Source organism: Eretmochelys imbricata, chromosome 20 (genome assembly GCF_965152235.1).
Source record: "Eretmochelys imbricata isolate rEreImb1 chromosome 20, rEreImb1.hap1, whole genome shotgun sequence".
In the NCBI taxonomy this organism is placed as follows: Eukaryota; Metazoa; Chordata; order Testudines; family Cheloniidae; genus Eretmochelys; species Eretmochelys imbricata.
Window position 1 is genome coordinate 11,396,260 of NC_135591.1, and position 14,705 is coordinate 11,410,964.

Sequence of the window (14,705 nt, forward strand, 5' to 3'; positions counted from 1 at the left end):
CCCCAGCATCGGGCCACCCCCAGCATCGGCCCACTGGCCTTTGGCCGGCAGCAACACTGAGCTTCCACCAGCTTTGGTGCTAGCTTGGGGGAAGTCAAGCCCATTATTTCTTGTCTTACCTTCAGTGGATATGTAGAACAATTGATTATAGTCCTCTTTATAACAGCCATAACATATTTGAAGACTGAAATCAGATTCCCCACTCAGTCTTCTTTTCTCAAGAGTAAATATTCCTTTTTTTAACCTTGCCTCAGAGGTCAGCTTTTTTATCATTTTTGTTTCTCCCCTCTGAACCTTCTCCAGTTTGCCCACCTTGTTCTTAAAGTGCAGCACCCAGAACCGGATACAGCACTCAGCTGAGGCCTCACCAGTGCTGAGCAGAGTGGGACAATTAGCTTCTGTCTCTGACATTCAACACTCCTGTTAATAGCCCCCACAATGATATTAGCCTTTTTCACAACTGCACCACATTTTGATGCTTGTTCAATGTGTGCTCCACTAGAACTCAAATCATTCACTCCGGGTTTTGTTTGGCACTGAGTTTGGATTTTTGACTTCAAAATTTTTTGAAAAAAGTGATTTTCAATTCAACCTGCAATGAACCTTGTTTTTTGTTTTTTGTTTGGAATTGCCAGTGAACCAAAAAATCCATGATCTGTCCAGCTCTTGTAATGAGGCCATCTCAGGTTCCTCTCTCTCCTGGAGTCCCAGGAGACAGCAGGAGTACCAGCTATGCTGGTAAAGCTGGTGCCGTCCAGACCAACCATCTCCTTGCTTCCATTGCTTGACAGCCTCCATCCCCGAACACTGTCCATGAAGGTGTGGCTGCCTCAGCTCATTAACAGTCACCAATTAAAGCACATTGTGGTGATTCCAATTATAAACATTCCTTCCCACTTCCAGGTTTAGCTCGTTGCCATGCCAACAGTAGCTTAACCAAGAGCCTTGCAGCCCCCTCTGCCCCGCGCAGTTCACTCCAACAGTCCTGTCTGGGCCGGGTCAGTGGGCGCCTGCTTCTGCTGACTTCCAGCAACTATTTCATGTAACAGGCTGAGTGGGCCTTTTGTTAGCTTGGAAACCTCAAAGCACAGGGCCCAGGACAACTGCAGCTTTTGCTAGTCGAGGCCTCAGCGACACTGCGGGGCAGCAGCATGGCGGAGGCCCTTCCTTTGCTAAGCCAAGGCACTGGAGACCCCCGGCAAGGGGCTTGCAGATCTGGCAGCCTCCAGCCCCTCAAGGGGCGCCTCCCCCATTGAAAGGGCAGAGCTGAGCTGAGACCTGCCCATGCTCCCAGGCTGCCTTTGGGGCTTGAGAGCTTTGGCCTCCAAAGGTGCCGTTGCAGCATCACCACCAGTGCCAAACCCCACCCCAGTCCCAGGGGGAGCCAAGGCAGAGCGGGGACAGGGAGGCCCGTCTGAGATCGCCAGGAGGCCCCTGGAAAGGGGTTATGATTGTGGAGAAAAGGAGCACCCTGTGAGTGAGCAGGGAGGCCTGCGAGCTGGGGGGCACTGCCTGTTCATTGCAGGAAGTGAGAGTTACAGCAGAGAGCTACTGGGAGGGGGAGAGAGAGCCCTGTGCAGATGGTTGATATTTTGGGGAGATCGGACAGGGGAGACTGGATGGGATGTGGGGTGTCAGCAATAATTGTTCCAGAAGTGGGGGGAGGAGGGATCTCATTGTCTTGTCTCCAACCTCATTTTTTGGGGCAGCAGCTGCTGCTGAGCAGTCTGGATCCTGGCAGGACCAGAGCCTGCTGGCTGCCACTTGCAGAGCCAGAAGTTGAATCCACATCTGAGCAGCACTGTAACACGGGGCTTGCTTAGGGTTGCTAACTTTCTAACCACACAAAACCAAAACACAAACCTAGCCCTGCCCATTCCCTGAGGCCCCACCCCTGCACACTGCATTCCCCACCCTCACTCACTTTCACTAGGCTGGGGCAGGGGGTTGAAGGTGCGGGAGGGGGCTGCGGGTTACGGCAGCGGGTTGGGGTGTGGGAGGGGGTGAATGCTCTGGACTGGTGAATGCTCTCCCCCCTCAAGGAGCTGGACCTGGTTACTTCCGGGTCACGGCATGGTGCGGTGCCAGGATGGGTAGGGACTAGCCTGCCTTAGATCTGCAGCACTGCCGATCAGACTTTTAAAAGTCCGGTTGGCAGTGCTGCCCAGAGCCTCCAGGGACCCTTTTCAACCAGGGGTTCCGGCTGAAAACCAGAGACCTGGCAACCCTATACATGCCCCCAGGCCAGAGGGCACCACAAAAGCCAGGCCCAAAGAGGACAGCAACCCTTCTCTAAAGAGCTGTAGTTTCCTAGAACTTAAGCCCAGAAGCTCAGTTCTTCTGACCTCCTGGCTAGCACAGGCCCGAGAACTTCACCCAGGCCCACATGCACTGAGCCCAGTAGCATGGCTGGCTATCATCTCTTCCAGAAGGCAGCCAGTCTCTGGGGGGGAAACACACCCACAGGGCATTGGCCTCTGGAGGGGACAACAGACCCACAGGGGCATTAGGCTCTAGGGGGAATGTATCAATGGAGCACTGGGGAGGGGACAACAGACCACAGGAGCGCTGGGCTCTGGGGGGAACACGTTCATCAGGCTCTGGCGGGGAAGCCACATCCAGGGGAGCACGTGGATGGTGCAGGCCATGGCGCAGTCTGAGCTGTGTCCTGTGTGTCTGAGCCCCAGGTCGGCGATGCAGCCATATCCCCGCACACAGCTTGTGCAGTTCAAAGGCAAAGAAACATTTATTCTTCCGAAGTCTTTTTTCCTCTTTTTTATATTTTTACAAACAGACTTGTCCCTCTCCCTGCAGACAGCGCCTCGCCAGACACCCAGCCCTGCGTGCCTACTCCACACCTCCAGAGCCTGGCCAGGTATCCCAGGCCCTGCGGTCTGCCCCACTGGTCTCACTGAAATGCATGTCCCCACACTTCCTGTCTGCTTCTGTTTTGGACATTGGCATGGAACCAAGGAGACACTCAGTTCAGCCAAGGGGCGCGCCCCCCAGCAAGTGCTTGTGGCCATCACACAGGCCCCAGATAATGGTCCCAACTGCTCCCATTGCTGCATGTCACATCAGTTTCTGAGCCAGGCCCCTCTCTAAAGAAATGGTGAGGGCTTGCTCCCATTACACTAGAAGACTGGACACGAGGAGTCAGCTGGAGTGAGATTAACCCAGGTGTGGGCTTGCAGCGCAAGCTGAAGCTGGTGTTTTGGGGGGGCCTGTTCTTCTCCCAGGAACCTGCTGCCAGCTGGCCCAACTCTGTTCCTCTACAAAATCTGTTTAACGGTGAGGGGGCTGTTTTTAGCTCTTCCGTGCCGCTGTGAGATGATACAAACAGTGAAGCCAGGGTCAGGTGGGGGCTGTAAAAGCTGCCAATTCTGGAGGCCACAGGCTCTCCAATGCCATTTCTGGGGTGCAGAACCATTGGTCTCCTCCAGCTGTGTGGGTGGAAGGAGCCATGGCTACAGGGGCGTGTGTGTGAACCCATGTGGTCTACCCAGGGAGGGGGAAACTCTTTGCAAGATCAGCCCAGATCCTAGTCCCACCGAAGTTGAGGAAAGGAACGGTCAGTCACTGTGTGCCTGTGTAGTGCTGGCTTGACAGGGCCCCAGTCTCAGCTGGGGTCTGCGCAGCACCTGGCTTGATAGGACCTTGATCTTGGTTGGGGTCTGTGCAGCAGCTAGCATGACTGGGCCCTGATCTTGGCTGGGGTCTGTGCAGCATCAGGCTTACAGGGCTTCGATGTCGGGGGGTGGAGGGGTGTCTGTGCAGAACCTTGGATGATGGGGTCCTGAGCTTGGGCAGGGTCTGCACAGCACTTGCGACTTCTAGGGGAGCAGGAACTGGGCTGGGGTTTCTGCTCACTCCAGAGAGGCTCTAGCTGAATCCTGGGGGCTCTCTGGCGTGTTTCTGACGTGTGCACCCTGGGCCAGCTAAGCACTAAGCAGCGCTCAGCCCTGTGGTGAGCGGAGCCCATGTTAGCCCAGAGATGCCCTGGTTCTCCTCGGCAGCTGGGCTGGGGGCAAAGGCAGGCTCCCTCGTGAGGGCTGTCTGAAGGACACTGGGAAAGCCCTCAATGGCTACTCTGGAAGAAGCCCCCCCTCCTGGAGCAGGACAAAGGGCCCCGTTAGACATGGATCCTCAGGTCACTGACCTAGCTGGTTGTTCCAGGACTCAGATCACCTTGTGAACGTCCATCTGCAGAGGAGTTTGTTCCCCAAAGTCCCATAGAAAGAAGGGTATGTCAGGTGCACATTAGGACATGTGTAATCTGCAGATAGTGCAAATCAGAGAGGCCCCGTCCCCAAAGGCTCACGCTCTGGTTAGTGGTTAAGGTGACCAGGTCCCAGGCTTGCAGTTCTGGGCACATGGGACACTGGAGTCCAGGGCTTCCCTGTGATTTGCATGTCGTCAACCATCCTCTAACCTCTTTTCATTCACAACGGGCTCAAGCCCCAAGTCATCGTGACCCCTAACTCCCACCTCATGCCTGGCAGGAGGCTCTGATCGCTCCCAGACAAAGGTACAAAGAATGTTCCATCCCCCCTCCCAGGAGCATGCAGTGCGGGGGGTCCCTGTAGGAACCTTTGGCTGTCTGGAGAAGGGGCACAATCCTGAGGTTGGGTCTGAACTGCACGTCAGCCACCGCTGTCCATCCCAACACCTGTCCAGTTCCCCACTGCCACCAGGATGAGCCCTTGGAGAAAAGCAGCTCTCCACCAAGCGGGCAGGGCAGAGGCCTTCTCACACCCCGTTGGGCCTTTACACCCCTGGAAGGCCCTGAGGGGAGAGCAGGTGTAAGGCACTTTGCCAAGCACTGCAGGGTAGATCCTTGGAGAGGGAGTTTCTGGTCCTCAGCTGATCCCAAGCAGGAAGGTGATTCCCAGACAGCAGTGGGCTCCTTTGCGGGTGACCTGCAGATGCCGCAGCTGGAGGGCCAGTCCGTTCCAGGGGTGACTTGGGGAGAGAGGACAATGTGGCAAACAGGGAGCCAAGAGAGCGAGTCACTGGCTAGGGAGAGTCCAGACTCCTTCCTGCCACTGGCGACTCAGAAACCAGCACCACTCATCACTGATTCATGGGTTCCTCTTCCTCCATCGGCTCATCCTGTGGCCTACAGTAGAGGAAATCAGCCAGCATGGTCAGAGGGGGCCTGTTCCCCCTGCCAACCCACCGGGGAGCAGCTGGAATTCTCCACACACCATGGCCAGATGGGGGCTTCTCCCCCCGCCATCCCCCAGGGGAACTGTTGGAATTCCCCATACACCATGGCCAGAGGGGGGCTGCTCCCCCCGCCATCCCCTACTCGTGGGGGTGCACTTGCAAACATGGTACTGCAGTTGCAAGCCCTGGGCACTGAATGCCCTTGGACTGATCTTGCCCTAGTGGGTGCCCTACAACCCCATGGGGCAGACCCTAAGATGTGGGAATCCCCAGGCACTACCCTAGTGCCCCGTGAGGGCAATTTCTGCTGCAGTCACAGAGCTGGTGCAGGCTGGGCTCAGGGGGTCGCTGGTTAGAGGTTTGGGGGCTGGTGGTGAAGCTGGGTTGTGACTCCCCCCTCGACTCCTCTCAGAAAGCCAGTGTCTGCCTGGAGACCCAACAGGCGTGCACAGCTTGCCCACGTCCTGGTCCCTGGCTGACAGCACACTGGAGCCGTGGTGCCAAGAGGCTCAGGGCCCAAGAGCAGCGCTGAGTTCTGGGTGACCCCAGGGCTACAGGGAATGGCACCGTCACCTCTTCTCCACCATCACTGCCACCGACAAGGAGGCCAAGGCCGTCACCGTCTCCACCTCCTCTGGGTCATGGTGCTGCGCCTCCAGGAACGAGCAGCTCACCTTGGAGGCAAAGCGCTGCACAGCGCCCCAGTATTTACCTGAAAGAGAGGCAGGGCTTAGGGGGGGCCTCCCCATACTCAGAGCGGGGGAGGAAGAGGGAGGGGTCTTCCCGCTCAGAGCAGAGGAGGAGGAGGGGCGGAGGGCTTGCTGCTCACAGAGAGGAAGGGGGAGGCTGGCCTAGCTTTGCCCAGCCTCTGGCTGTCTGGGTTTTCCTGCGCTGGGGGCTTTCCCAAGCTCCCTAGGGTGAGTGGCATGGCTCAGCCTTCTCTGGGAGGGAAACGAGACCCTGGTGCGCCCTCTAGCACTGGGATTGCGTCCCCACCGGTAGCTCCAGGCATGAAGCAGCCATACAGCCAGGGTGCTGGAAGCTCCAGCAGCCCCACCACACTCTCGAGCCTCAGCTGAGGCGGGTGCTGAGTACCAGTGATGGAGCCTGCTCTGGAGTGGTGGTGTGACTGGGGTCTGGGCCTTGGATGCTGATCCCTCCCATATCCCTTTTCTGGCCCCCCTGGAGTCAGCTCCTCCCAGGGACACTCACTCTGGACCCGGATCACTGCTTCCAAGGAGCGCACAGCATTGGGGTTCGGCTTCTGCCTCATGCTCTCCTCTGGGAGGGGATCCAGCTGCAGGGACAAACGCCAGCCAGACCCGTTAGCGCTGCTTCCGGCCTGGAGGGGAGCTCATTGCAGAGAGTTGTGCAATCCCCCCCTCAGCCCAGGGGGGCAGCGCAGCCGGAACACACTGCAACCTTTGGCCAGCCCTCCGATGGAACGGTGGGCTGTGGGGCTGGCCGGGGTCGCAGCCACGCCCTGCTGCCATACATGGAGGATCTGGGACACTTGGGGCCAGCCTGTCAGACAGGCTCCAGGCTGGCTCTAGGGATACTGGACAGTGTGTCCTGCTTCAGGGAGGTGGAAGAGGAGCAGACTGGTGGGACCACAGGGCCTGTCATAACAGATCAGCCTTGTCCTGTCCCCACATGGGCTCCCCAGTGCTGCAGAAGACAGCAGGCCCCTGCAGAGGATGGTGGGCTGTGGGCAAAGAGGGTACCCTGCTGTGTGGCAGTGTCCAGTGGACAGGAGCTGAGCGAGTCATGCAAAGGCGCTAACTTCCCCTCTGCCAGTGGGTGCTCAACCCCCCCTGCCCCTGGCTCCCCCCACCCCGCCTCCTCCCTGCACTGCCCTTGCCCCACCCCCATTTCACCGCTGCCCCGAAGTTCCCGCCCCACCCCGCCTTTTCCAACCTCAGCCCGCCCCCTTCCCGCCCCCATTCCACCCCCTTCCCCCAAGTCCCCACCCCTGCCCTGCCTCTTCTCCGCATCCTCCCCTGAGTGCCGCGTCCCCACTCCTCCCAGAAAGTCCTAAGCGCTGCCAAACAGCTGTTAGGCGGCGAGGGGGAGGAGCGGGGGTGCGGTGTGCTTGGGGAGGGGGGGAGAAGGAGGCAAAGAGGGGGGAGCTTGGCTGCTGGTGGGTGCGGAGCACCCGCTAATTTTTCCCCATGGGTGCTCCAGCCCCAGAGCACCCATGGAGTCGGTGCCTATGGGCGAGTGCACCTCCCCTAACTTCCATGAGATCCAGCCCCAGGCTTTGCCTCACTTGCCTCTTGCCAGTTCCACAGGGCAGCAACCACTAGGGCAGGGCCAGGGAACTCGGGCTGCCTCCCAGGTCTGCTGCCCTCACCACTGGGGCTGGGAAGAGCACATGCCAGAGCTCATTGCCTCACCTCATTGCCCAGCAGGGCGGACACGCAGGCCTCCGAGGCATCGCAGATGGCTGTGAGGTCATGGCCCCCTTCCAGGGCGAGGACGATGGCTCCTCCTGCCAGACTCATCAGCTGTCGGGTCAGGTAGCCGAAGCCTAAGGAGGAAGAAGCCAAAGGAGCAGCCTGTCAGCCACCCTGCTGCACTGATCATGCCCAGGCACATGCCTGCTTTGTAGACTGCCCTGGCTACCAGGAGCAGGGCTGACAGGAGCAAGCAGCTGGCATTGGACTCCAGCCCAGACCATCAGCCTTGGGGACTCTGTAACCCCGGGACCATGTGTGCCAGTGACTGGAGCAACAGGCTGACCTGCCAGGTGGGGCTGGTCAGCACTCCCATGGCTTCCCCATCCTGCTGGGAGGGGCCTTAACGAGCACACAGCCAGCAGGGCTGAGCCACTCAGTCCAGGACTCTCTGGTCAGTCCAAAGTGCCAGGGAGCAAATGGGGGTGGCTGCTGCATCACAGAGCACAGGCCTGTGCTGCTATTACAATAACCCCCCCAATAACCCCCTCTTGCCCTGGCCTTTGCAATGTGGAGAGCTCCTGGAGCAGCTCTCCCCTCCTCAGAGCACTTCCACACTGGGAGCACATTCCTCCCCTACTGGCCTCCCGTAGCAGCTCCTGAACAGTCCTGTTCCAGGCAGACCCAGCCCCAGCTTGCTTTCTAACCCGCCAGTGCAAGAGCATCAACTGCAGCTCCTTACATTTGGCAGAGACTTTGTAGCCTCCCAGCGGTGGCGGGTGGCCGTCGGCTGCGTCAAACCCCGCAGACACCAGCACCACGTCTGGGGAGAACTCATGGGCGATCGGCATCACAACAGTTCTGACAGGGAAGGAAACACACATTCAGCAAGGGCAATGGCCTGGGGCTGAGGACACAAAAGGTACCCCAGAGCAGGTATCAAACTGCAGGCCAGAGGCCAGAACTGTTCTGCTCGATGGAGTCCCTGTGACGTGCTGGTTTGGCAGGATCTATGCTTTCTAGCCCTCAGGGTAGTGAAGCTGGCCTTCTCAACATAACCTGTGTAGCAATGCAGTGACGTCTTCTGGAGCCTACAGACAACCTGAAACAATTGCTCTGGGAGGTGTGAACTCCCTCCCACTCAGAGATGGGATGTTCACTCTGAAGAGTAATGATTTCACTTGATATGTCACAGCTAACTAGTTGTTGCTGATCATTTTATCAGATGGGTTGCGAATGGAGTGGGCATTTGCCGCTGATGGTGGAGGGAGAGGGAAGAAACTGGGATCCGCACCAGGAAAGGAAGTGAAGGAACATATGGCCAGGGCTGGGGCTGGGGAAGGAAGAGGCGTTTGGGGAAGAAAAGGCTGAGGCCTACTGAAAGACACTGAAGAGAATGCCTGGGTTAGATAGTACATGAAGGTCTCACAGCCTCCTTGTCAATAATGGGGCTCCACTGGAGGCTGAGGGTCCCACATGTACATCCCAGAGCACAAATCCACATGGATACTGGCTGCCTCCCAAAGTGCCTATGCCTCTCACAGAGAGACAGACAGACATATACTATGCACAGCACAGCCAGACACTGCACATCCCCAGGGACAGAGAGCAAACCACAGGAGCACTAGACAGCAGACACAGACAATGTCCGTTCAAAGGAGCAGCCCCAGCATGTCCAGATTCCCTGGGTCTGTCCGCTGGCCCCTCTCCAGCATATCCCAGCTGGGAGCCTAGGGCCAGGCTCCTGGGGACAGCAAGAGAAGCCAGGGTTCAGCTTCAGCCGCAGGCAGGTGGGGAACAGAAGGGAAATGACCAGACTGTCGGTTCAAAGGGCAGGATATTCCGTGGGCTCCCTGGAAATGCAGCCTCTCAGAGAGGACTCTGGGCCTGGATCAGACCCTCTTCCCCTTTCAGCCCTGCTGCCGTAGGAGGCATGGCTGCCCTAGGGCTCTGGGAAGGAGGAGGTCCTGGACAAAGCAGGGCAGGACCTAGGCAGGTCTGTGGACAGCACGTTGGCCAGAAGTGTTGAGTGGCCCGTGGGTGGGCTGGCTCCAGCACTGGCAAGGCCAGGGGGCTGGGGAGTGAGTGGAGATCACATTGCTGCGTAAACAGAGAGCTATTTATAGAATCTTTCGAGTAAAGCAAAGCACAGGTGTGGGAGTAGAGGGGACGACGCCCGGCTGTGAGCCCATGGCTGTGTGCGCTGGGCTGGCTCACACAACGCCTGCCACTCCTGGCTGGTGCTTAGCTGAGCCAGCAGAGCTCCTTAACGCCCTGGGCCGGGTCAGGGAGACCCAGGAGCGGGAGGGGCTGTTCCAGCAGGGGTGGTCCCCTGTTGTCTCCCCCTGACACAGGGGATCTGTGCATCTTCCCAAATGGATGGGGTTGCATCTTTCCAACCCCCCATCCTGCTTTGGGCTGCCCCGTTTAGGGCCATCCAAACCTTCCTGATTTGGACTGCCCCCATGGTCCTCCCAAGAGGCAGGATTCCCAAGGAAGTCCCTAACCATCCCCTGCGGGAGCAGCCAGTGCTGCCCCTGCCAGCTGTCAACTACTGGGTGCCATGGGAGGGCCATGGCTTGGGACAGAAGGGGAGGGGGCCGTGGGGGTAGAGACAGGAGGGACGTGGCTGGGGACAGCCACAGAGGGGCGTGGCTGGGGACAGAAGGGGTGGGGGGAGGGCTGGGGACAGTCGGGGAGGGGTGTGGCTGGGGACAGAAGGGGAGGGAGGCGTTGGAGTAGAGATGAGGAGGGGTGCGGGTGGGGACAGCCAGGGAGGGGCACGGCTGGGGACAGAACCCCCCCAAAGGAAGGCTACCTGAAAGCTGCCAAATACTCTGGATCCCCCATGGGTGGGTCGAGCCCACCAGTCCAAGCCACATTGATATTAAATCCCTCGCCAGCGCCAGAGCCAACCTGGAAGACAGAAAGGAAGAGTGCTGCAGCAGAGGGCATGGTGTTCAATGGCAGGGCCCGCCGTGCCACGCCAGGGAAGCTCTTAGCTACCCACTTCCCAGCCAGGATCGGCTCCAGTGCCAAGCTCCAGCGGTGCCAGACTGGAGACCCGCATAGTCCACAGCTTGTCCCTGGGCTCAGGTTCCAGCCCAGGAAAATGGCTCCACCTCACAGGAATTGTCAAAGCAGAGCCCTTGACGTGCAGTAAGGAGCTGTGGTGTTTCCCTATGGCCTGTCACCCCCTGTGCTTTGCACACTCTCCACTGCAAGCCAGGGTGAGTCCTGACAGCTGCTTTACCTGGGCTCAGCAGTGCTTGGAGACGGTCTGGGACAGGAAGTGGAGGGGAATCCTGCCACCAGCCGAAGCTTGTCAACGGGACATTTAGAATTAACTCTTGGAATCAGTTCCCCAGGGGCATGGGGGATTTGTCCGTCCCTCACAGCCTGTCAACTGAGGTTGGCTTGACTGTGAGACCTGGGCTGGGGGACAGGAGTCATTGTGCAGAACCTCTGGCCTGGGAGGTGCTGGAGCTCAGACTGGGTAGTCAGAACAGTGCATCAAGGCCTTGACATCCCTAAAATAATAATCCCCAGTGGGATTCCTGCAGGGGAAGCCCCAGGGGCCCAAGTCAGGGTTGCTCTGCACCTGTGCGATGGCTGCACAAGGTGAGGCTGGCAGTGAGGGGAGGGGGGGGCGGCTTGATGGACATGGTGGCGGTGGTGGATCTCAGTGCAGTCTGCTGCTGAAATGGTGTTCTCGGCCAGACGGGGAGCCCCCCAGGCCTTGTCCTGCACAGCTGGGCGTGTTTGAGGGAGGAGCTGACTCTCATTTCCTGTGCCCAGCACCATCAGCAGCTGCCCCGTGAAACCGTGGGCCTGGCATAGGCAGGAAGACGTGGAGAAGAAACTAGCTCATAATGTGCTTAGTAACCACAGCTACTGGCTAAGCATCATAAACCGTCCTCAGCAGCTCTGCCATCCCCCTGAACGAGGGCCGGGAGCCACACGGGAGCTCGACCTGCCTCTAACCGCTCAGCACAACGCCCCTTCGAAAGTACATTGTAAAGGACAAAGGACTGGATGGTATCCGTGTTTTGCCTTTTCCCCTCCTCAGCCCTGCTCCCTGAGCCAGGTTCGCCTCGAGGGCACCGCAGGGAGAACGCGGCTGGGGTGTGGGCTGCTGCGGCACAGCCTTGGGGGAGCTGTGCAGAGCACCAGGCCCCAAGGTCAGGGGCAGCACGGCCTTGGGGGCTTTGCAGAGCACACAGCCCTTGGGGGGCCGGATGGCCTTGGGGAAGCTGTGCAGAGCCCTGGGGGTTGGGGGCAGGATGGCCTTGGGCAAGCTCTGCAGAGCACCCAGCCCTGGCGGAGGGGGTGGCCAGGGGAATTTCTTACCAAAGTAGCTAAGCAGAAATCAGCCAAGGACAGCAGAGATATGCGGATGCTCTCGAGCAGGCAAAGCAGTACAGACCCTGCTCATCCTCCCTCACCCTGGCCAGCCTCCCCTGCTAAGACCTCACCCAGCCTCCCCAGCCAACAGGAGTCCTGTGGCCCTGCCCAAGCTTCCCCAATCACCCCAAGACTTCACTAAACTTCCCCTCAGCCCATCTCTTGTCCAAAATTCCCCGATCCCTGCCCCTGTCTCCACCAGACCTTCCCCAGGTGACCCCAGGGACTCCCTCCAACCTCCCCCAACCTCCTGCCCTACACAGGACCAACCCCAGCTCCCCTGGGCCTGCTGTGGTCACCCTGTGCACACCCAATTTCCTAGAGTTTAAGACCAGAAGGGACCATCATCACCATCTGGTCTGAGCCCCTGCATCACGTTCCCAGCCCATGGATCCACCGAAGGTGTCCTGCCTTTGGCCCAATACAGCTGGTTGAACTAGAACGGAACTTGTAGAAAGTGACAGCCAGACTCCGAGCCATGGAGAACTCTCCTCATTCCTAGGGGAGCTGTTTTGATGGCTAACTGCCCCGTCTCCCCTTAAACATTCGCACCCTATTTCCAGATTGAATTTGCCTGGCTGCAGCTCCAGCCACTGGATTTCGTTCAGCCTTTGTCTGCAAGATTAAAGAGCAACCTGCTCTCAGAAATCTCCTCCCCGTGTGCGTGTTTCCAGGCCTAGGTTGACTCTTCCCTGCTCTCTGTTAAGCTAAGGATCTGCCACTCCTTCAGCCCCTTGACCTCACACAGGGTCGCCAGGGCTGGGATGGTTCCTGGAGATTTTCTCTGAACGTCCCTTTTGCCACCATTCGTCTCCAGGTGTGGGCTCTTGGCTCTAGAGCGCAGACCTGCCCCAAACATGTCAGGCTCCACCTGGCCGGGAGCATGAGTGCCCCACTGGCTCTTGGCAGTAGTCCATGTGAGCCATGTGTGATGCACAAGTGCTCACGAGAAAGGAGTGCAAAAGAGGTCAGAGTGAATCCATTCAACAGGGCATCTGGCTAGCTCTGCTCCTGGCACGCTCCAGCCTGGGCACCCCACGCTGTGCCCCTCGCACGCTGTCCCCATCCCCTTGTCTCCCAGAGGATGCGGAGCTGAGGTAACCTGGGAGGGGCTCAGAGGCTAATGCTCTCACCTCATCGGCTGCCCCACTGCCAGGGAAGAAGTTGCCGTCATCATGGCGATGTAATGAAATGTAGAGAATGTCTGGGTCTTTGTAGAACACTTGCTGGGTGCCGTTTCCATGGTGAACATCCTGTGTGAGAGAGAGGCTGTGAGTGAGCTCTTCACCCTCTGTCCACGGGATGGCCCTAGAGCCAGGAGCCCAGAGGAGTCCAGGCAACACAGGGACTGCTCAGACCTCTGCCAAGTGTCTTCTAGGCACATGGACTAAGGACATAAAATAGCAGACAGTAGCACCATGCTTTGGCCTTTCTCCTCCCCCATTTACACTGGAAGTATCAAAAACACTGAGAAGACGAAGACTTCAACTGAGGAGATTGGTCCAGGCTTAAGTGAGAGGCCTGTGTATTAAAAATTGTAACATCCAGTGGGGTGAGAAAATTGCTTGATCTAAATACTGCCTAGTGTAATAAGGTTTCAGATTTAGACTGTATGCTTATCTTTTATTTTCTTTGGTAACAATCTCTGACCTTTTATGCCTGCCACTTATAATCACTTAAAACCTAGCATTCTGTAGTTAATATAACTATTTTATACTTTACCTAAAACAGTGTATTTTGCTTGAAGTGCTTAAGAAATCCCAGTTCAGTTTACAAAGGCTGGTGCATGTCCTTTTCATATTGAGGGAGGGGTGGACTGGGTAATAAACATACACTGGCCAGGCTTCTGACCAGGGCAGGACAGTACAGGTGTGGGGTGCAAGGCCGGGGATCTGGGGGGAATTGGCTGGTGCCTTTCTCTGTGTAATTCACGAATGGCTTTGGGAGCATTCATGCAATCTAGCTGGGTGTGGGGCTCCACATGCTGTTATGCTCAGTGATAACAGCACCTGGAGGGGTTTGCTGCTTGCCACTAGCAAAGCAATGTGTGAGACAGCTCAGGCTGGAGAGTTAAAGGGGTACAGCAGTACTCTATTTCCAGGTTGCACCCTGGGGATCCTGCCACACCCACTCATACAGCTCTGCCCCTCAATCCTGACCCACAGCCCCCTCCTAACCCACCCACTCAACTCTGCCAGTGCCCCTCAATCCCAACCCGCAACCCCATCTGCAAAGCCACTGGCCTCGAAGATAGGACAACGCTGTACTATCCGCGTACATACAGATTACTGGGGACATGTGGCTTGTTGCATCACATACAGCTGACTGGGCTCTGCCCAAAGCTAGCTAGTGGGAGGAACCATCGAGAACAGCTCCAGCCTGAGGAGAGGACAGAGTGGGGAGAAGCCGGGGGGCCAGTGGGGCTGGAGGAGACTCACCCAGTCCACAATGAGGATCTTGCTCAGCTTCCCCTTCTGCTGCAGCTGCTTAGCAGCGATTGCCACTGAGTTGAAAAAGCAGAAACCCCTGCAAGGAGGGAAGAGCAGGAGCTGGTCAGTGCCCAGGCACCCTCCCCAAGCAGCCACTGCATCCTCCGAGACAGCCACTACCCTACCCATGCCTGTGGGTTCTCCTGCCCCTCCAGAAGGGGTGGGTTCTCCTCTCTCCCACCCTCTGGATGGGGTGGGCTCTCCCCTCTCCACCCACTGCCCTCTGGGACGGGTGGGTTCTCCCCAG

General features: G+C 58.0%; 1 protein-coding gene across 1 annotated transcript in view; it reads right to left on the reverse strand.

Moving 5' to 3' along the window:
• Positions 1-2,777: 2,777 nt before the first annotated feature.
• The window catches only part of HDAC7 (histone deacetylase 7), a 139,942-nt gene continuing 128,014 nt past the window's right edge, over positions 2,778-14,705 (reverse strand). Inside the window, exons 17-24 of the mRNA XM_077838759.1 lie at positions 14,408-14,495; positions 13,103-13,222; positions 10,384-10,481; positions 8,308-8,426; positions 7,566-7,699; positions 6,382-6,466; positions 5,743-5,881; positions 2,778-5,119 (exon numbers count right to left, since the gene is read on the reverse strand). Coding sequence (XP_077694885.1) covers positions 5,074-5,119; positions 5,743-5,881; positions 6,382-6,466; positions 7,566-7,699; positions 8,308-8,426; positions 10,384-10,481; positions 13,103-13,222; positions 14,408-14,495 — 829 coding nt within the window. The 3' untranslated portion in view covers positions 2,778-5,073. The remainder of the gene's footprint in view (positions 5,120-5,742; positions 5,882-6,381; positions 6,467-7,565; positions 7,700-8,307; positions 8,427-10,383; positions 10,482-13,102; positions 13,223-14,407; positions 14,496-14,705) is intronic.